Source organism: Hyperoodon ampullatus, assembly GCF_949752795.1.
Source record: "Hyperoodon ampullatus genome assembly, chromosome: 3".
Lineage (NCBI taxonomy): Eukaryota > Metazoa > Chordata > Mammalia > Artiodactyla > Ziphiidae > Hyperoodon > Hyperoodon ampullatus.
This window is the reverse complement of record NC_136916.1, coordinates 34,868,394-34,890,718: the sequence shown is the minus strand read 5'-3', so window position 1 is coordinate 34,890,718 and position 22,325 is coordinate 34,868,394. Positions and strand designations below refer to the sequence as shown.

General features: G+C 44.3%; 1 protein-coding gene across 1 annotated transcript in view; it reads left to right on the top strand.

The window, feature by feature from the left end:
• ADAMTSL3 (ADAMTS like 3) overlaps positions 1 to 22,325 on the top strand; it is a gene marked incomplete at its 5' end in the record, with an annotated part of 559,659 nt that overhangs the window by 533,675 nt on the left and 3,659 nt on the right. Inside the window, 1 exon segment of the mRNA XM_079701202.1 lies at positions 751 to 854. Within this exon segment, the coding sequence (XP_079557328.1) occupies positions 751 to 854 (104 nt within the window).

Sequence of the window (22,325 nt, the reverse complement as noted above, 5' to 3'; positions counted from 1 at the left end):
TGGGGACGGTGATAAAGTCTTAAAATTGATTGTGGTGATGGTTGCACAATTCTAAAAACCATTAAATTGTACACGTTAAACTTGTACAGTATGTGAATTATATCACAATAATGTTGTTAGGAAAAAGAAGATTGTATGACGGAAATTGGTCAACTAATGTAAGAAAAACAAGTAAACTGAAAGTCCAAACTCACAGCACACATCAGAATAAGTTCTGACTTGATTAAAGTGCTCAGTGTAAAAGTAATTAAACTGGACTAGAAGTATCAGGACCGGAAAGACCTTTTCAAGCATAAAACAAATTACAAAAAAAATTAATAGATGTTATGAGTACAGAAAAACTTAAGAACTGCATGTCAAAATATTTTTTTTCTGTAATTGAACTCACCTCAACACATAGCCTTCATTTTTGCTCTGAGCAGGAAAACCCAAACTTGCCCATGGCTTATGGTTTTAAGCATAGTTATTTCTGAACCTAAGCCTGGTCAATTACAGATTGGCCCTGTGCTTTCCCCTTCTGCCCAGAGGTGGTCTAAGTTTCTGGGGGAAAAGAGGAGGAAAGGAAACTTCTGGCTCTGAAGGAGGGCTGTCTGGTCCTTAGAGCTGGGCTTCCATCCTCCTTAACATCGCTCGGGGACAGCTGATCCCCTGTAGCTAGTCCTCAGCAATGCCGCTGCAGCACATGGTTTTGGAACCCCAGCATGCATGAGCTCACGATGTTGTTTATACTGCACTGTGCTTTTGTTCCAGTGTCCTGGACGTTGCCTGGGTCGCGCTGTGAGGATGCAGCAGCAACAGCATCATATAATTTGTCAACACCCCAACCGTTCTGAGTCCGGCTGTGATGACAGGAGGTACCGGCCCCGCCCTAGGGCAGCACACAACCTCTGCCACTTCAGTAGTGACTATGACCGCCTGAAAGTGGCATCATCTGTCCTCTATACCACCTCTCATAATGGACAGTTCCTACTAAATTATGATTTCTCATGGTGCCATCCTCAATAGTATGTATTATACCAAAATACTCATTAACATGTACTATTTATCATCACAAATTATTTGGATGTTCAACATATAGAGACACCCCAAAGAGAAAGGAAAAAGTAGCACTGAGAATAGACAGGTATTTTTCCCTCTATGTACGAAGTTGATGAAGCCTAATAATATTTCATTTAGGCTTACAGATTAAATCTGTAACCTAGTGTTTTCTATGAACTACATTATTCCTTTGTTTAGAAAGTGTTTGATTAGGACGTTGGCACAGAATAACGTCCACCGTTATTAGTAGAGAATAGGGCTTCCCTGGTGGCGCAGTGGTTGAGAGTCCGCCTGCCGATGCAGGGGACACGGGTTCGTGCCCCGGCCTGGGAAGATCCCACATGCCACGGAGCTGCTGGGCCCGTGAGCCATGGCCGCTGAGCCTGCACATCCGGAGCCTGCGCTCCGCAACGGGAGAGGCCACAACAGTGAGAGGCCCGCGTACCGCAAAATAAAAAAAAAATAAAATAAAATAAAATAAAAAAAAAAAAAAAAAAAAAGTAGAGAATAAAATTTACTTTAGCAGAGAATAAAATTAACTTTTACCTTGTTAAGGGGCTTACACAAGAAAAAAATGCTTCCCTCTTTTATAAAAGTCTGAGCTGATAGATGATTTAGGGGTAGAAGAACTTTGTCCCCTGAGGTCATTCAGAGGTCACCCAGACCCCTTCCGTCTGGCGACTCCACCACCCCAGAGCAGCGTGCTCCAGCCAGAGAAAGTGAGGAGAAAGCCAAGAGGGCACACTAATGGGAAAATTTGGAGTTCTACCACTCTCTTCTTGTGTAACCTTGGACTACCTAACCTCCTAGTCTGCACAATGGGGTATTACTGTCGGTGTGAAATTATGCTAGTTTTGTTTTTCATTGAAGTAGAGTTCATTTACAATGTTGTGTTAATTTCTGCTGTACAGCAAAGTGATTCAGTTATACACATATAGACATTCTTTTTTTTAAATAGTCTTTTCCATTATGGCTTATCATAGAATACTGAATATAGTTCTCTGTGCTATACAGTAGGACCTTACTGTCTATCCATTATATCTAAAAACTTACATCTGCTCACCCCAGCCTTACACTCCATCCCTCCCCCAACCTCCTCCCCCTTGGCAACCACCAGTCTATTCTCTTATGTCCGTGATTCTGTTTCTGTTTCAAAGACAGGTTCATTTGTGTCATATTTTAGATTCCACACATAAGTGATATTGTATGGTATTTGTCTTTCTCTTTCTGACTTACTTCACTTAGTATGATAATCTCTAGTTGCATCCATGTTGCTGCAAATGGCATGATTTCATTCTTTTTTATGGCTGTGTAGTATTCCATTGTATATAGGTACCACATCTTCTTTATCCATTCATCTGTCAGTGGACACTTAGGTTGTATCCATGTCTTAGCTATTGGGTGCATGTATCTTTTTGAATTATACTTTTCTCTGGATATATGCCCAAGAGTAGGATTGCTGGATCACATGGTAATTCTATCTTTAGTTTTCTGAGGAACCTCCTTACTGTCTTCCACAATGGCTGCACCACCTTACATTCCCACGAACAGGGTAAGAGGGTTCCCTTTTCTCCGCACCCTCTCCAGCATTTGTTATTTGTAGACGTTTTAATGATGGCCATCCTGACTGGTGTGAGGTGGTACCTCATTATAGTTTTGATTTGCATTTCTCTAACAATTAGCGATGTTGAGCATCTTTTCATGTGCCTATTGGCTATCTGTATTTCTTCTTTGGACAAACGTCTGTTTAGGTCTTCTGCCCATTTTTGGATAGGGTTTTCTGTTTTTTGTTGTTGTTGAGTTGTATGAGCTCTTACTTTATCTTGGAAATCAAGCCCTTGTCAGTCGCATCATTTGCAAATATTTTCTCCTAGTCTGTAGGTTATCTTGTTTGGGGGAAGTTTTGATTAATTGGTTTAGTGTGAAGCACTTAAGCAGCCTTGGTCATAGAAGATGCTCAGTTTATGGCTCTTCCTTCCTCCTCCACATCCTGAGTCTTGCTGGAGAAAATGAGATGACCTTGACAACTGGCTCCGTTTCTATTTTGAGCCTTCAGTAAGGTTTGGCAATGTGGGGTCAGCTGCATTTCCTATTCCCAAAACAATTCCAGCCAGAACCAGTCTCCTTGAGTGGAAAATGTCTGGAACAGCTGCCCTTATTCTCAACAGAAAACCCAGTTTCCAATTTTGTTCGGAAGATGGAGACCACACACAGATTGATAGGTATCATCCCAGATGTTTTACTTTGCACGCTCAAAGATATATTTATATTACAAACACCTACGTGGTTTGAGCTTTCTTTATAACATACTGGACATATTTTTCTGAAACTCGTTTTTTCTACTTATCAATACATCATAGACCTTTTCCCATCCGAGTACATGAGTCACTTTATTCTTTTGAATTGTTGTACTTAATGTTACCTCACTCCATTGCTAATGGACATTGGATTGTTTCCAGTGTTTTTGCTATTACAAACAAATGCTGCGGTAAACATCCCGGAACATCTTTATGCACAAAGGGTAATATTCTCATGGGATAAATTTTAGATATGGACTTGAATTGACAGACATGCTCATTTGGACACTACTAAATAACCATCAAAATGTCCATACCAACAGTATATGAGAGTCCCCCTTTTCATCAACTTTAGGTAGGTTTTTCAGTATTTAAAAAATTTTGCCAATCTGAAGGATGAAAAAATATCTTACTGTAATTTGTATTTTTCTGGTTACTTTTTATATGACTTCTGGCTCTTTGTATTTTTTCTCCAGCCCATCCACCTTTTTCCATCTTTACCACCATCACCCCTGGCCAAGCCATCCAACTGGTCTCCCTCCATCCATCCATGCTCCTTTCCAACCCAGTCTCCCTACTGCAGCCAGAGTAATCTTTTCCAAAAGGCAAATCTGATCATACCACCACCACACCCCATCTCCCTGCTAGATTAACATCACTTTAGAGGCTTCACTTGCTCTTAGGGAAAAGGTTGACTAAAATCCACAATGTGCCCTATAAAATATTGCACGGTCAAGTCCTACTTCCCTGCACACCCTCATTCGAGACCTCACTCCGTCTCACTCTTTGTATTCCAGCCACTGTCCTTCTTTCAGTCCCTTGGATATGCCATGAACTTTCCAACCAAAACAAGAAGCAAAAAATAGAATAGAGAGGATAAAAGGCATGGAAGGATCTATCACGAGGATATCTGATTAAGTGGGGTTTTAGAGAAAGAGATATGGAAATGAACTGAAAGGGTAGACATAAAAGAAGTAATAGAAGAAAAATTCCTAGACCTGAAGGGGGAAAAGAGTCAAGTTGCCTTTCGTTTTCTCTGTTGTTTCTGCTTCCTCCAGGGTTGGCTGTTCAGCTTTTTGTACTAGTGTCCTAGTACTTTTCTTTCATGCTGTTAATTTCCCCCAAATATCTGGTGGTTTATGGAAGAAGGACTAGGTTAGTTTAGAGAGCTTCTGTGGGTCTCTTTTGCAGTTTTCTGGCCTCATTTTCCCCCACAGACCTCTTCTGCTGACTGGGCATGCTTCCTGTGGGCTCGCTGAAGGTAGGTGAGGTACTAGATCTCACTTTACAATGCAGTGGGTGGGCTGGAGACCCCCAGTTGCCATAGTACGGCCTCAGTAAATATTAGAGGGTGTGTTACAAGGAGTAACTTTATTAGTGGCCACTGGTAGAGAATCAATGGTGAGCAGGCCATCTGTTAGCCTCTATTATTGGCCCTGGGAAGGGTTTGGGAGGTGTGGCTTCCACTGAAAAGAGTTATAAAGGGAGTGAGAATTATCAGGGTAAACTAGCCCACATTATGGCAAGAAGACAACACAGGGATCTGAGGACGTGCTGGAGGACCCAGAGAGTTTGTTCCCCAAAGAGGTAATTCCTAACCTCAGCCATGAGTCAGAATTCCCTGGGAAGTGTCTTTAAACATTCTTGGGCCTCAACTGGGACTTAATGAATTAGAATCTTGGGGAGGGAGTGGAACCTGGCAATCTGTATCTCTTTTGTTCGTTTGTTTATCTTTTGTTTTTAATTCTTTCCTAATCTACGTCTTTTTAAAGCTGCCTACATACCTCTGATAGCAAGCCAGACTTGAAATCTACTGCCCTACAGAATCAGTAGTTCCATCTGGCTGATGATGAAATGGGTTATTTGAGGTAGGAGCAGAGATGGACTGAATAGGAATGAGAAATTAAGAAAGACTAGTAGAAACAGGGTTACTGTTATGATTTCTGCCGCCATTTCTACTTTCATGTTTTGCATAGAAAAACACGAGTTCCACTTGTGTGCACAGTGTTGGTGCCCAGACTGTGTCCCCCTAGCTCAGGCATCCCCATCCCCAGTCCCATCCCTGCCCGGAAGGAAGTGATGCTCTCTGCTGGACCGATTGTGCATTCTTTTACTGGGTCCTCAATGACCAGCCTCTTGGGTTTTAGCATCTGCCTTGGTCTCTAGCTCCTTGTGCCCCCCTCATCTTTCATATTTAGGAAGCTAACTAGTTTCTTCTGACTTCCCACTGGCCCTGTCTTCTAACAAAGCAGAAAAAGAGGCTGTATTAGTTAAGGTCCTTTGGGCTGGAAACAACAAAAGTCAACTTAGAATGACTTATACAAAGAGGGCGGGAGATTTCTTATTAAGATAGGACCACCATTCTCACATAGAACAATTTGGTATCTTTTAAAATGTCTTCTTTGAGTATCCTTGGAATATTCTGTTCAACTGTTTTCAGTAGAAAAGCTGATCTCTGCATAGGGGATGGCTGAAGAGTACTCAGTCTCTGCCCTCTTGTCCAAAGCAACTCAACTTTTGGCCCCCTAAGGTTCATACCCACTGGAGAAAACAAAAACCCTGCAGTTAACAGGACACCCTCATCCCTTTTCCTCTTACAAATCTTATAAACAGTTTGATGGGACAGTATTAAGTAAACCCTTTGATAGAGTCTCCCCCTACTGGCTAATCAAAGTATTGCTTCCAACTATGTGTAATAGTCTCTTAGAGAAGTTCAGGTGATCAGAATTTTCTCCACCTTATTACATTTCCAGTGGTGTTTCAACACTCCTTATGGATTATGTGCGCTGATAGGGAGCCTTTTATAGGAACACAAAAATGTCTAGATCCAAAGGGATAATGCTGTGAGACCTCAGGAAGGACTGTAACCAAGAAATGAGGAGTTATTTCTCCTCTCAGCTCTGCAGCTCCGTGTGTTTCTGCTTCTTTCTTTGTTCTTTCTGAATGTTATTTTATTCTACTTCTCTGGCCCATGTGGCAGAGTATGGCCACCACTACTCCAGCCTTCAGGTTTATATGTCTTGTTCCAGCAACCTCCAAGTTCCTGGGAGAAAGATGGTGATTGAACCAGCTCAGGTTAGGGCCCTCTTCCAGTCATCTTAGGGGATGGGGAGACATTCTCATGTGGTACAAGTACATCAGTTCCAGGAACCCTGCCCGAGAGAACGAGAGCAGATACCCCAAAGTGGGTCCACTAAGGTGGCTCACCCTCCAGGGTAAATATCTGTTCAAAAATCAGAGGGCATTCAACAGGCACATGAAAAGATGCTGAACATCACTAATCATCAGGGAAATGCATATCAAAACCAGAATGAAATATCACCTCACACCTGTCAGAATATCTGTTGTCAAAAAGTCAACAAATAATAAATGTTGCTGAGGATGGGAAAAGGGAACACCTGTACACTGTTAGTGGGAATGTCAATTAGTGCAGCTGCTATGGAAAACAGTATGGAGATTCCTTAAAAAGTTAAAAAGAGAACTACCAGATGATATAGCAATTCCACTCCTGGGTATAAATCTGAAGAAAATGAAAACACAAATTCAAAAAGATTGGGCTTCCCTGGTGGCACAGTGGTTGAGAGTCTGCCTGCCGAATCTCTCTGCCGACTCTGCAGGGGACACGGGTTTGTGCCCCGGTCTGGAAAGATCTCATATGCCGCGGAGCGGCTGGGCCCGTGAGCCATGGCCGCTGAGCCTGTGCATCCGGAGCCTGTTGCTCTGCAATGGGAGAGGCCACAGCAGTGAGAGGCTCACGTACCGCAAAAAAAAAAAAAAAAAAAAGATATGTCACCCCAATTTTCAGAGCAGCATTATTTATAATAGATATGGAAAGATATGGAAACAACCTAAGTAGCCATCAACAGATGAATGGATAAAGGAGATGTGGTATATATACAGTGAAATATTACTCAGCCATAAAATATGAGATTTTGCCATTTGCAACCACATGGATAGACCTGGAGTGTATATATGCTTAGGGAAGCAAGTCAGACACAGAAAGACAAATATCATATGCTGTCACTTATACGTGGAATCTAAAAAATAAAACGAATGACTATAACAGAAACAGACTCATACATACAGAGACAAACTAGTAGTTACCCAGGTGGGGGGAAAGGCACGGAGGAGGGGCAAGACACGGCTAAGAGACTGAGAGGTGTCAACCAGTTGGTATAAAATAAATAAGGTACAAGGATGTAATGCACAGCACAGAAAATATAGTCCGTATTTTATAATAACTTTAAATGGAGTATAAAGAATAAAAATATTGAATCACTACGTTGTACACCTGAAGCTAATATAATATTGTAAATCAATGATACTTCAATTAAAAATATTAAGTAGCTACTGTGTACGGTAGTTGTGAGGAGTAAAGGAGTCAATCTATGTAAAATATTTGGAAAATTCTCTGGCACATGACTGTCAAATAAATATACACATACAGTGGACCCTTTCTGACAACAACAAAACAGAGGGCATTAACTTTCTGTTCTGTTTTAAAGGGTAAGGAGGCTAGAGAGAGATCCCTCTTCCCAAAAGGTCTTTCTTAGCTCTCACTACGAGTTATACTGTGTCCTAAATGTAAACTAGAGCGCTCCTCTTAGTGCAGAAGATTGCTCACAAACAAATTCATACTCATACCAGAATATATTTCAAGTGCTTATATAAACGGAGCTTACAGTTTGTTGACAAATGTGTCATTCTTCTCTTCCTTGCCTAAATCGATCTGATCCAGCTCATCAGGAGAGTGTGTCTTTTGAGGTGCGTGCCTTGATGTGCTGCCGGAGGCTCATGGAAACACGTGGTTTGCTTGCCTCTATTGAGGTTGTGATTCCTCCACCACTTTGCTTAGTCAGCCAGGAACAATGCAGATGAGTTTCCTGTTGAATAAGGTCATAACTGTCAAGCCCTTGCTATACTGAAAGTACAGTACAGTAAAAGGCTTGATCCCAGCAAGAAGTGACACCCCACTTTCTCCCATTGTCCACCTTTTTGTTTGTTTTTCTCATTTCAGACCCACCTTTTGGAGGAACTGCTCGTCGGGGGCTTGTCATGCATGTTGGCACACAGGCCCTTGGAGGCCCTGTACGTCAGCCTGTGGTCAGGGCTTCCAGTCTCGAAAAGTGGACTGTGTCCACACGAGGAGCTGCAAGACGGTGGCTGAGAGACGCTGCGAGCCGGGAAAGAAACCCTCTTCCTGGCGGCACTGCCTGGGGCCTTCCTGTGATAGTACGTACCCCTCTCAGGTATTGCGACCACCCCGAAGCCTTGTGCAAACCGGACCACATGGAGCCAACCTTATCACGGTCTCGTCCGCAGAGCCATTCTGAATGGATGTGGTATCTTGGGACATCAGGAGATTAGCTGCTTTGATGTGGGTGCAACTTGGTGTCCTATAGAGAAAAAAATAGTTGACTGAGTAGGGTGGTCGGTGGCCTTCTAACGAGCACTGGGAGCCCCTCCACAGCCTCTTTCTGCCTTGGAGTTTCAGCCCCTCAGACAAGGCTTCCTTGCATGGGATTGGGCAGGTGTGTAAATGCCCTGAAGTTATGTGGGAAATGTAATCATATATATTTTTCTAGGGAGAGGTCCATTGCTTTGATAAGATTTCCCTGGGGTTTATGACACCCCAGAAGCTAGTGCCGCTGTCAGCACTGGGAGGAGCAGGTGGCCTAAAGGGCTGTGACGTCCCCTGAGGGCATCGAGAAGCCACTTGGCCCAGCTAAGAACTCAGTCCAGGGCACTTCTGACACCAGTGCCAAGCAGTGGCCCTAACCCAAGCCTAGCTTCTTCGCTTCCCTCTGTGATCTCAGTTTCCGCTTTTCATAAAATCATGCACTTCTTTTTGTAACTAGATCTCTAATGAGCTATGTGTTAAATGGATTTTTTTTTTTTTTTTTTTTTTTGCAGGAGGGTGCACAGACGCAACTCACCACTGTACGATTGTAAAGCATCTTAATTTGTGTTCGCTAGACCTCTACAAACAAAGGTGCTGTCAATCGTGTCAAGAAGGATAAAACTTTGCAGGGGGGTCCTAATACCTCTGTGAAGATGAAGCAAAATGTAAAAGCTCTCTTCCCCATGTAGCTGGCACAAAAACATATATTTCTTCACAAAATACCCTCTAGGTTCTACAATCAGACAGAAGTCAATGCAAAATCACCACTATTAAAATTGGGTACTGTCATTTCCCCATGGCCGGTTTTTTAATTCCAACTCTTGTAAATGGTACGTTCCAGGACTAACATAAAATACCGCAGCAGGTGCGCCAGTGCACTTGGGACCTCCTTCTGTCCTTCTAATCAGGAAATCACCAAGATCACCTGCACATTGTCACGAGCTGCCTCTTCCTGTGATTTATAGACTAGTACAGAGTAGGACATCCTGAGGGCTTGGCAAACACGGCAACTGATGACTTCTCTCAGTTTTAGGGTTGCAACAGGTTTATAAGGCATTTACATTTTAGAAGCTCTGGCCAGTAGTTCTTAAGATGTTGGCTCTAATGGCATTTTTATGGACCCTTACTAAACGTGAAAAGGAGACAATCACTCTGGACAGGCTTGTGACCCTGACTGATCCAGGCATCCTGGGAGAATGGCATCTTGTCCTTGCTCTTAGAGAACTTAGGGAAGAAAACACTGAGTAAACATGGCTGCCATTTTCACAACTACGGAAATCGACCTGTGACCAAATGAGGCATCTTGGAAATTAAAGGAGATGGAAAGTTAACCTCTTCTACTGATTTTGAAGTATATTCAAAGCGTTCTTTTAAGAGCTGTGAATGAGACTTTTCTCAGCACTATTCTCTTGCACACAAACAGAAAAGCCAAAACATTGTTAGACCGAATTTATGCATAAGATAGTATCCCTAAGGATTTTTATTTTGGAAAAATTATGAGAAAGTAATCTAACTCTGAAACATGATAGCTGAAAAGAGCTGTTTACAGTAAATAACTTTTAATTTGAGCTGATTTGTCAGTAAATCCAAAGCGAATTAACATTAGGCTGGAAGGTACAGTTAGGATGAGGAGTTAGAGTTAGGATTTGGTGAATAAGTGTAAGGTTCATTTTAGTTTTAGCCTTGGGTTAGGTGAGAAAAATGGAGGTTAACTTATTGTTAAGGCTAGAGTTGGCTTTATGGATTAGGGTTAGGTCAGAATTGGTTTGGGTTTGGATCGTGCCAATGCTGGCATTAGTGATGGCGTCAGGGCGGAGGTAAAGTTTGGAGAAGATATTGCTGCTGAAGGAGCTGGGACCTAGTATTTAATTGTAAGTTCTAAAGCTGATTTGGTTAGGGGGCTCTTACCTTACATTCTACCAGTCATGGCTTCGGATGGCCCACAACCCCAAATAAGTGGTCATACTTCTTTATTCGGGGTCCCAGCTGCCTGTGCTCATGTTGCCTATAGCCTGTCGGCAGCAAAGTTACCTGAAGCAGGTGTGCTGGCCCTAGTCCCTGGTCACTCCTAAGTGAGCAGTGCGTTCTGGCTTTGCATTTGTCTGTGGACGAGCTTGCTGAGTCTCTCTGCCATATCCTGAGCACCAGGTCTCTTGTTCTAACTGCAGCCTCACTGACACTGGGATGAGCACTACTGGACGTGGAGGGTCTGGTGGTTGGGAATGGGTGTGTGGGAACGTGACGAGGACACACCAGCCTGTGAGCTGTTCATCATCAATCACACTTGATTGTTGAAGGCTTTTTAAATTAAAAGAGAGATCATTTGTACAATACTCTTTGTATATATTTATTATATGACTTAAAGGTGCAATATTTTATTTTGTACAGTATGTAATAAACACAGGGGACATATATTTTTCTTATTAACAAAATTTGTTATTAAACTGCTTCACTTTCTATTTAAAGTTGCTATTTTTCATTTGCTGTTGTACCTTTTGTCTTGTTTTCATTCAAATGACCTTCCTGTGTACTGTATTTTACTACTGTTTCTATCACCTAAGAGTTACTATTTCTCTTTCACGATCCTGACTAGGAATTCAGAGATAAATGTACTTTGATTATTCAGTGGCATCCTTACAAAGGCAGGTGACTTATTTGCATTCGGGTTCTGGTGGCCTTGCGTATGGTCACCTTGGCTGCCTCTCTGAGTCCAGGAGCAACGCTGCTGGGCTCAGTGCCCTGGGCTGTCTTTGGGGTGTGAGTTACAGGATTCAGAGCGGATCCCACAGAGATTCACTCTCACTGCCTCATCCCAGTCATTCACTTCCTGTGAATCACACCTAAAAGAATGTCAAGGGCAGGAAAGAGTGGCAAGAAGTTCCAAACGGACAGCCTGAAGCCGGTGTGGAAGTGGGTGGTAGTTGGGAGAGCAGGAGCAGGAGGCACGAGCACACTTTCATTTCTGGCTATTGTGAGGAGGTTAGCCGTGGATTTGAGATGTCTGCACAGAGAGACTTTTTAGCAGCGGTTGGTGAGTAACCGCGTTTAATAGCTTCCTTCTCTTATACAGCTGATGGGTTTGAACTGCTTGCGTCCACTTATACACAGATTTCTATGACTAGTAAAGACTGCAGTATCCAAGGTTGGTTGAATATGTGGATGTGGAACCTCGGAAACGGAGGAACTGAGTATACGGAGGGCCAACTACACGTTATACGTGGGTTTTCCATGGCGGGGAAGGGTGGCGCCCCAACTCCCACACTGTGCAAGGGTCAAGTGTATAGTGCTTCAAGATTAGCAGTGAGTCTTTCTAGAAAACATTCATGGTGCTGGAACTGAAATTCCCCTTCATTTGCTACAGGCCTTGGAGTTTCCAAGGTCACTTGGTGAAGAGAAAACTCAACCATTTTACAGTAACTTGTAAGACTGTGTTAACCTAATGAGGCTGAGCCACACAGAAGAGAAGCAATGGGACACCTCAGCTACCTCAACAGTGTACTTCCTTCTTTCCTTTTCTTTCTTTCCTTTCTTCTGTCCTTTCCTCCTTCTCTCCTTGACTCTTTCCCTCCTTCCCCTTCCTTCCCTCCCTCCCTTTTCCTCCCTCCCTCCCTCCCGTCTTCCCTCCTTCCCTCCCTCCCTCCCTTCCTTCCTCCTCTAAGGCCTACGTAGGTTACAAGGAGTGGACAGCATTATCGGGACAGTGGAAAAGTTACAACTTTATTTCTAACTCAGATACATTTTTCTAGGAAATCCCCTCTATTTTCTTGGCAGTTTGAAATATATTGTAATCTTTCGTAACTATGCAAGGACACCGAAAAACTCCAGATTTTACAATATAAACACTAATGTAAGGCTTGGGTCCACTCTCATGTATAGTGTCAGAGGGCCGCGCACCGCGATGAAGAGTGGCTCCCGCTTGCCGCAGATACAGAAAGCCCTCGCACAGAAACGAAGACCCAACACAGCCAAAAATTAATTAATTAAAAAAATTTTTTGTGGGTATACACTCTCCCCGTCGGATCAGGTCTCCACCCTTGGCAGCCGGACATCCAGCCGCTGCTACACAGGCGTATATCATTCGCCTGGCGCCATAGCATTTCAGTTTGCGCCCCTGGATAGGAGCCGACAAAGCAGAACTGCTTAACCCGCGGTAGCTGGCGGGTGAGCAGCGAGCATCTGCGGACCCGGGGATAAGTGGGACGTCGCTGGGCCCGCGTCCTCCACCTTGGCGGGGCGGCCACTCTGAGGGCTCCGTTCCCCGAGACCCCAGCTCGCTTCCAAGCCCCGGCGGCCGCCACACCGGCCGTTTCTTACCTGCAGGTACAAATCTGACACAGACACCAGGTCCTCATGCTCCCGGCTCGCGGGGCCGGCTCCACAGCTCCTCCGCAGCCACAGCTTCTGCAACTCCACCGCACCGGCCTCAGTCCAGGTAACCGGCGGGGCGCGGCCAACGGACGCTCAGCCTGCTTCCGGCGGCGCCAGAGACGCAGACGGGTCAAAGGTCGTGCGTTCTCAGTCCCGCCCCCGGCGCGCGGGCGTAAGGTGCACGCGCAGGTGAGGGCGCTTGTTCTGCGGGTGGTGGGGTCGACGCAGTGATTCGAGCTGGGCTGGCTGGGCGGCGGGAGCCTGTAAGTGCGGGCCCACAGGCGTCCGGGCGTCCTCTTCCGCCAACCCCAGGCAGTGGTGGTCCCGGGTCGCCGCTGCGGCAGGGCGGGGACGGGGCTAGGGGCGAGCCTGGGCTGAGAGCGGCTGCCGTCCGAACGTAGTGTCCGGGCCGGGCCGGGCCGGGCCGGCCGTTTCTCAGTGCGGACCCGGGATCCTCAAAGAAAAAGGGAGTGAGGATGAAGGGAATGTAGAGTTGAGGGTTTGTTTTTTCTTTGTTTCCCCAGTGTGGAAAGGAATGGAAGACGTTCAGTGCACCTGCACGTGAGCCCAAACTTTAGTCGGGAAGCTGGGTGTTTTACCTCCAGTGAAAGCAATTGGGAGTGATAGGAGAGGCTTGGAGAAAGATCGAGCAGGGGAAGAGAGAGATGTCGGCATCTTCTCTCCCTCCTGCATAAGACCCGTCCAGTATGTAATCACTGACCTGGAGAAATAATGCCCGAGTACCGAGTACGGGGCAGAGTTCCAGGTGTCACTGTGCACCCAACCCCTACGAGCTTTGTGATTCATCGCAAATGGCCGGTCCGGAAGGATGAGTAAACTCCGCGAGTACAGTCGTGGTACAGTATTTGTTGAAGTGCTCAAATTGGACTTGGGCCTGGGTGGGTCTGTCCCTTCAGTAAGCATCCGTTGGGTTCTTACTTTAAGGGACTCGAGAAGTCTTGTCAGCTCCCAGCAGTAGAAGCTTTTATCTTTTAACGCCCCGATCTTCAGCTATTTGTAATACATGTTGAATTATTAGTCACAGGAAATAAGTGACCATGGTGCTCAATAGTTTGGATAAGATGATTCAACTCCAGAAAAACACGGCTAACATCAGGAATATCTGTGTTTTGGCTCATGTTGACCATGGTAAGAATCCTTTCTAAATGGCTTATTTTCAGTAATTAAGGGGGTGCGTCTCCGCATGTGTCAGTGGAGTGATGCTTGCTAAGCTGCAAGTCTTATTTCCTTTAAAAGTTTGCTGTGGGAGGAACACAGCTAACTAGTGATTGTTATTCTTCTATGTAGTATATTTTGTTGTCTTTTAAACGAGAAGTTGAGTTTTTAAGTATTTGTCAAGTATTTTGAAATGGCTTTGTAATATAACACGTCTGTAGCCTTGACGTAATGTCCTCAGAACCTGTGTTATGTGATTCTGTTTAACTCGTCCGATGTTTATTGAACATCTGCTAAGTTCGAGGTATTTTGCTAGCTATGTCAGAAGGTAGAGATTTATGCACAGGGCACCAGCCCAGCTATATAGAGAGGTGATTTGGGGGTTGAGGCAGCACAACATGAGACAGGCAAAAAGTAGACTCTAAGGGTTGAGAGAGCTGGAGGGTCGGGAAGCTAGTAATGGGTTAAGAAAAGGGCTTTATAACAGTGTTAGAGATGACCCCGGAAGGGTGATTCAAGATGGCAGATGGGGACACACATTTCAAGTGGGAATAATGTCAGCAAGGGGAGAATGAAATGTACGTGACCAACGCACGGGACATGAGAGGGGGGAGGGATGCATGGTGCTTAGCTTCTCACAGACATTGCTTTCATCCCACAGCATTGCCTCCTGCTAAGCCCGCGCTTGGTTTCAGACTCCTTCTTAGTTCACGTAGCCACAGCAGAGTGATAGGATTGGCAGTGTGAGATAAAACCCATATACCATCCCGAAGGTGAGGGAGTAAGAGAGAAAAGTGAAGAGGTCGGCTGGGCTGCATGTTAAAGAGCCCTTCATGCCAGCTAGGCACTAGGATATGGGTTAAGTGCTCCAGCTCTGGAGTTAGACAACCTGAGTTCAAAACTCCATTTCGAGTTACTTTGCCGTTTTGAGCTTCAGTATACAGCCTCTGTGTACCGGAATAAAAACCAAACCTACCTTATAGCATTGTGAGGATTAAATGATGACAAGGAGAAGCCCTCGGCAGGTACGGGATGTATCATGAAGACGATCATTGGCATTTATTATTAGGTAATAGGGAGCCACTGGGAGAACAGAATAAAGCAGGGATGTTGTAATCAAATAGTACACTAGTAAGATTGGTCCAGTGGAAGTGTTTAGGATGGATTGAAGGGCAGAAAAGAGGTTAGGTGGCTATTGCCTTTGGTATAATAGTTGAAGTAGTTACGGGAACTAAAAGGAGAGGTGATGGATCACTTTGTAGGTGAAGGCAACTGAGGATGAGTTTTGTATACAAATCTGTTGACTAACCTACCCCATGAGTTTCTATAATTATCCTGCTCACGTTTTGAGGACATGAAGTGTGACAAAAGTTTTTTTTTTGCTTTGTCAATTAAATCATGCGGCAAGTCAGTGGCACGTGTGTGTACAGCAAATTACTTTAAAATTTACTAGTTAGAAGTATGTTAAGATAATACTATCCTGGAAAACCTGTGATTCATTTATTCATTCAACAGATAATTCATTGAATGTTTCTTATATGCCAAGCCTTGTTCTGGTCCTAGGGATACAGTTGTGAATAAAGCAGAGTCCCTGCTTTCTTGACACTTACATTTGGGGGGATATATGCTTACCGTACTTAGAATGTTCTACTCCATTGGAAGCAGGAAAGGGACGCTCTGGGGTTATATGCTAACACATAATATTTACATGACAAGCACGTAATACAGTATTAAAGGTCTAAATGCGTACTTGAGTATCCTAAGAATTTCTTTTATTATTAGAGTAGATTCCTGGGTTTATGTTTGGATACTAGGTAGCATTGGTCACTGCAGTGTAGCTGACGCTCTCCATTGGCTTGCAGCCAGTAGGAGATATGGGTAAATTTCATGAATTTCTTTGCCAAATGGGTATTTTCTTCAGACAGTTTAACTGGTCAAAGCCAGCTGAGGCCATACATGGGGAAATATGGCGAAAGATAATGTTCCATTGTTTTTTGGTGATGTTTTACCCAGTATATCATTCAGAGGAAAAAATGATTGCTGTGCTATCCTTTTGTCATGCTGAGCTGTCAAGAGTTTAAGTTTATAGGCCTGGACACAGTTATGGATATCTGATGACTGATGTAATAATTACAATAAACTTGATCAAATTCTTTGTCGGACAGATTTGAGTAACTGTAAAAGTTGTTTGTCAGATGTTTTATATTTTGATTGGCACAGTGGTTTGTCTTATCACTGAAGAGTCTGTGCATTTTGCTCTGTGTAAATTATGCCTCAATTAAAAAATATTTTTCTGTCCTTAAAAAAAAAATGTTGCATGACGGATTTTAAAGTGAGGTTGATCCGCAGGGTTGGCAATACAGATTACAGCACTGTGGAGTGCTGGAATCTGTGTCCTTCCATATGATATTTTATTCAAAGTTCTAATTAAACTGCCCGTTGTATCTCGCTTCACTTAGTATAGGTAAATAGGAAATATTTGCTAAACCAGTTCTATGGTTAGATGTTAAATTTGTCGATACAATCTACCTACCTCACCCTTTAAAAAAAGAAATCGATTTAAATTAATATTGTTACTTTAACAGGAAAAACTACTCTGGCTGACTGTCTTATATCTAGCAATGGCATCATCTCCAGCCGCCTGGCAGGCAAGGTATGTTATATTTGATATATACTTGCATTTCAGTAAGTGTTAGCAAATCTACAACGTGATGAGTCCTTCGTTGTGTTCTTAAAGATCGAAAAAGTATGAAGCCTAGTTCATGCATCTAAGAAGCTGCCAATCCATTTAGCAAGATAAAATAGATTGTTGAGAAAAAGTTATTTCTATATTGCTTTATATTACTTTATATTAATATTTTATAAGTGCAAGAATGAGTTTTTGCAACCAATCAGGTGATAACCTGGCATGACTGTGGAAAATTTCACAGGTGGAAGAGATGCTTCACAGTGGGAAATACTGTGGATAAAATGCATAAAGGCTAATTTGTGGGTTGTGCTTGATTTGAGTGGATCGTGTGCCTATACTGAGAGAAAAAGGTGCCTGTAGAAAAAATGTATCAGATTACAAAGACCTTGAAGGCTAACCTAAGTACCAAAGGAGGGCTTCTGAAGCCTGAGGGTCATGATGAAGATCATGTTTGAGGAAATGAAATGATAGAGACCTTTCTTTCTAGCTGTGAACTGAAAGAAATTGGAGTAATTTATTTGCAGTAGAAAGACAGAGATGTTCCTCCCTTCAGTGAATTTAGGATATAGTCAGCAGGATTTATCAGGTGACTGGTAATATAGAGAAGAGGGGATAGAGAAGCAAAATTGAATTAAAAAATTAGTAGACCTAAGAGACCGAAGGAAGACTGGGGCATTTGAGGCACGTTGGGTGGGGAAGTGGCCCAAGATCCTGTCTACAGAAGGCTAAAGAAACTGGGTGGAATGAAATAATAAAGTGCTTTTATTTTTCCCACTTGAGAAGTGAGAAAAAGTACAATAACTCTAAAGTGAGTAGATGAAAGGAAATAATAAACCATAAATTAATGAAGTAGAAAAGATCAATGAAGCCAGTTTGTTCTTCAAAAAGGTTAATACGGCTAACAAATATGATACAGTGATGGTGGACACGTCATAATACATTTAAAGAGTGAATCCTAATGTAAGCTATGGACTTTAATTAATAATAATGTATCAATATGGGTTCATTAATTGTAACATGTACCACACTACACACTAATATAAGATGTAAGTAATAGGGGGAACTGTGTGTGCAGGAGGGGAGGGCATGCTTGGGAACCTCTTTACTTTCCAGTCAATTTTTCTATAAACTTAAAATTGCTCTAAAATGATAAAGTCTATTAATTAAAAAAATTACTAGCAATGTAGACAGTTTATGATTGTCTTGCATTACAACTGATAAAAAGTTAGAAATTGATCAGGAGAAAGGGAAGGTGGAAGAAATAAGTGGTACTAGGAAAGAAAAATGCTGCAGAGATTAAGAATGTAATAATGGGACATAACAAACAGCTTCATGGCAATAAGCCTAAAAGTTTAAGTATTTAACACAAAAATCCAAATCAGTCCATTTTAATATTACATTTTAATTCATTGGGAAATATGGATGCATATGTTGCATTTTTACAGTTAAGGTACATGGACAGCAGAGAGGATGAACAGGTCCGAGGGATCACTATGAAATCCAGTGTCATTTCACTACATTATGCAAACGCATTATGAGGTCTTTAAACTTATTACACATTTTCAAACTAGAAATAAAAAGGCCACTAAAGTATCCTACAGATTTTAATTTATAACAAAGTGAATACCAATATCTAATAACACACATACAGAAAAATTTCTTTGGGATCCTTTTTCCCAAAGAAAAAGGGGCCTTGAACTGAAACAGTGAGAAAACCGCTGTGGTTTATCCCCAGTGGTGATGGGTCCATTTCTTACTTTGACCTCAGAGTGCACCACTGTGATGTAAGTGACAAAAACCGTATAAAAGAGCCCAGCTGGGCCCAGGTTTTTGGTCCTTAGAGCCCAGGAAGCTGCTTTTGTTGACCTGTTGGCCGTGGACCCACATTTAGATTGTTTTTTCCTTGTTTCTGCCATTTTGTTGATTTTTTTCCCTCTTTTCTCTAACCTTTTTTTTTTTTCTCATTTTTCTTTGTTCTTTGCCTTTTTCTCATTTTGTTTTATTTTCCTCTCTTTATCATTTCTTTTAGTTTTAAATGTTTTCGTCTCAATTTTTTGCTGTTTCTTTTCCATTTCTTCTGCTTTCTTCCTTTCCGCTTTTTCTCATTTTTATGCTAATTTTAGTTAGTACTGCTAGATCAGTACAGTTAGCATGGTCTGTATTGTTGGTATAGTTAGCGTAGTTGGTATAGTTAATACTTTATTAGCATAGTTAGCGTTGTTAGTAGAGTTAGCATACTTAGCATTGTTTGTACAGTTAGCAGTTACTTAGCATAGTTAGCACTGCTAGTTAGTGCTGTCATCAGTGTAGTTAGCAGGCCACCATGATGAAGGGCCTCACAGCCAACTCTGCTGACAAGGAGGCTCATATTGATGAGTACGAGATCCTCCACACCATTGGTGAAGGCGGCTTCGCTAAAGTGAAGCTGGCCCGGCACATTCTGACCGGGACACAGGTGGCTGTGAAGATCATTAAGAAAGGTCAGCAGAGCTTCTCAACTTCCCAGGCAGTTTACCGGGAAGTGTGCTGTATGAAGGCTCTGAATCACCCCAATATTGTAAAACTGCTGGGGGTGATTGACACGGAGGAGACAATGTTCCTCGTGATAGAGTACCTCAGTGGGGGGGGACATGTTCAGCTACCTAGTGAACCATGGCCGTATGACAGAGGCGGAGGCCCGACGCCCGTTCCAGCAGCTGGTCTCCGCCCTGCAGCACTGCCACCAGAGGGGCATCGTGCACAGGGACCTGAAGCTACCGAACCTCCTCTTGGATGCCAACATGAATATAAAACTGACAGACTTTGGCTTCAGCAACAAGTGTGATGAGAGTGGCAAACTGGACACGATCTGCGGCACACTCCCGTATGCTGCCCCGGAACTCTTGCGGGGGCAGAGCTACAGCGGCCCTGCGTTGGACTGTGGAGCCTGGGTGTAGTTCTCTACAGCATGGTAACTGGGTGCCGGCCCTTTGTGGGAGAAGACGTCCAGGAAATGTGGGAGCAAATCCTACGAGGGCAATACCCCATCCTACCTTACCTGTCTTTGGAGGTAAGGGCTCTATTACAAAAAATGATTGCCCTCAACCCCAGTGACAGAGGCACCTTATCTGATCTCATGAGGCATCCATGGGTGAACATGGGCCAGAAGGAGCCACTCCAGCCACCCTGAGAAGAGGACCCGGAGGTGACCATGGTGAGGACTCTGAGCTTGGCTTGCAAGCAGATCCAGGACCCAGTAACAGGCAGTGTGACCTCCATGAAACCAATGGTGGGGTCCTCCATCATAACTGTGAGGCCCTTCTCTTCCGGGGACCTCACTGTCAGTGAACTTGAGGCTTCTTTAAGCCCTGAGTTGTCCACCCTGAAAACCAGATGGCTCTACCAGGGAGAAAATGGACAGCTGCAGGAAGACCAGCAGGCAGGGCAGAAGACCAGTGAGCCTGCCTGTCCCCCACCCAGCCTGGAGTCAAGGACTGCCACCCCCTGCCCAGCCCACCAGTGTGGCCCTGGGACATCCCCCTCCACCAGCAGCAGGATTGGAGCCCCAGAGGGAACCAGCTGCCCCCCAGGTGTGTCCAACACTGGAAGGGCCTCCCACGGTGGGCAGCCTGAGAGTATGTCCTCATCCACTCCCTCTGGCCACAGCCAGAAAAAGCAAGGGGTGGTTGGGAGAATCTGGAACTTTATATCAAAACACCTTTGTTGGGCTTCCCTAGTGGCGCATGGTTGAGAGTCCACCTGCTGATGCAGAGGACACGGGTTCGTGTCCTGGCCCGGGAAGATCCCACATGCCGCGAAGCGGTGGGGACCCTGAGCCATGGTCGCTGAGCCTGCACTTCTGGAGCCTGTGCTCCGCAACGGGAGATGCCACAACAGTGAGAGGCCCGTGTACCGCAAAAAAAAAAAACAAAAAAAAACACCTTTGTTGCAAGCTGCCCAGCAAGACGCGTCATCATAAAGTGAGCCCATCTGAACCCCACGGATGACCGATGCAGGAAGGTCAGGCCACCGCGCTACCTGGGACCCGGTCCAGTGCAAGATGACTGTGTTCTCTGCACGGCCTTCAGAAGCATTGTATCCAAGACCCTGGCCAGCTCAGAGGATGGTTCGGAGCAGCCTGGGCCACGGCAAGACAGGCCACCATGGCTGCAGGGCTGCCCCTCAACCCCCACCTGGGTGAAACCTCAGAGACTGGACTGTCATTCCTGGGGCACGTGTCCCCTCCCCCACTCTTCTGTCTTCTGTGTTGGTGGGGGAGGGGGATAGTTCTTGTTGCAAGAACTTCCAACTTTAGTTAATAAACTTGATGCTCCAGAAAAACATATCACACTCTGCTTTGCATCGTCCCTGCACAGAATTGGGGCTGTGCATTTTCCAGTTAGACAAGTGTGTAGCCATGTAGTGCTTGGAGTAAATCAGAACAAGTAAAGGGGAAATGACTTAAGAGAATTAGCACAATGACTCCCAACAGCAACAACTGCTGCACTGCAGGGCAGAAATGCAGAAAGTGTCCATTACCTTCCTGCACTAACATTCCCGAACATTTTCAGAAGGGTCGAGGGAAACTCTTGGTCTCTTCAGCCTGTGTTAATTACATCAGAGAGGCCCATAAAAGGATAAGAAGGTCCCGTGAACCAGCCTGTGCGCGGTGTGGTAAGGTCCCCGTGCAGCTGAGTTTCATGACTGTCACGCAGCAGTTGGGCTCCCCTCTTCCCCTGTGCGGAGTGGCCCTGATGCATGAGTTTATTTTTTTGATGTGCACCATTTTAAAAGTCTTCATTGAATTTGTTACAGTATTCCTTCTGTTTTATGTTTTGGTTTTTTTGGCCACTAGTCACGTGGGATCTTCGTCCCCAACGAGGGATCCAATTCGCATCCCCTGCACTGGAAGGCGAAGTCTTCACCACTGTACCGCAAGAGAAGTCTCTTTTTAAATTTCATTGTTTTGATGCATGGGTTTGACCACAGGGACTGGGTGATTATACTATCAAAACACTAGATTTGTCACCGTTACCTGGTTCCCTGCTTCAATAAGCCCTTGAACACACGGGTGAGTGGAGCAGGGTCTTCTTCCCAGAGGCCTCTCTCTGGGGGCACATGCTCTCGGAGGCATCACCTGCACAGTCCCATTGGCTCTCGTGCGCTTACAGGCCACTTGCCGACTGTGGAATCCTTCACCGCAAGACACAGAGCACTCTGACCACGTGCCCGTGAACCACCTAAGAACAAATACTCCAGGAGCTTATTAGTAAGGACGGGTAGGACAGATCCTACAGGAAGTGCCTTCCAAAGGAAAAATCGATCCTAACATGATGACTGTTTCAGGGCCCTCACACGTCTCTCTGGGAATGGGCAG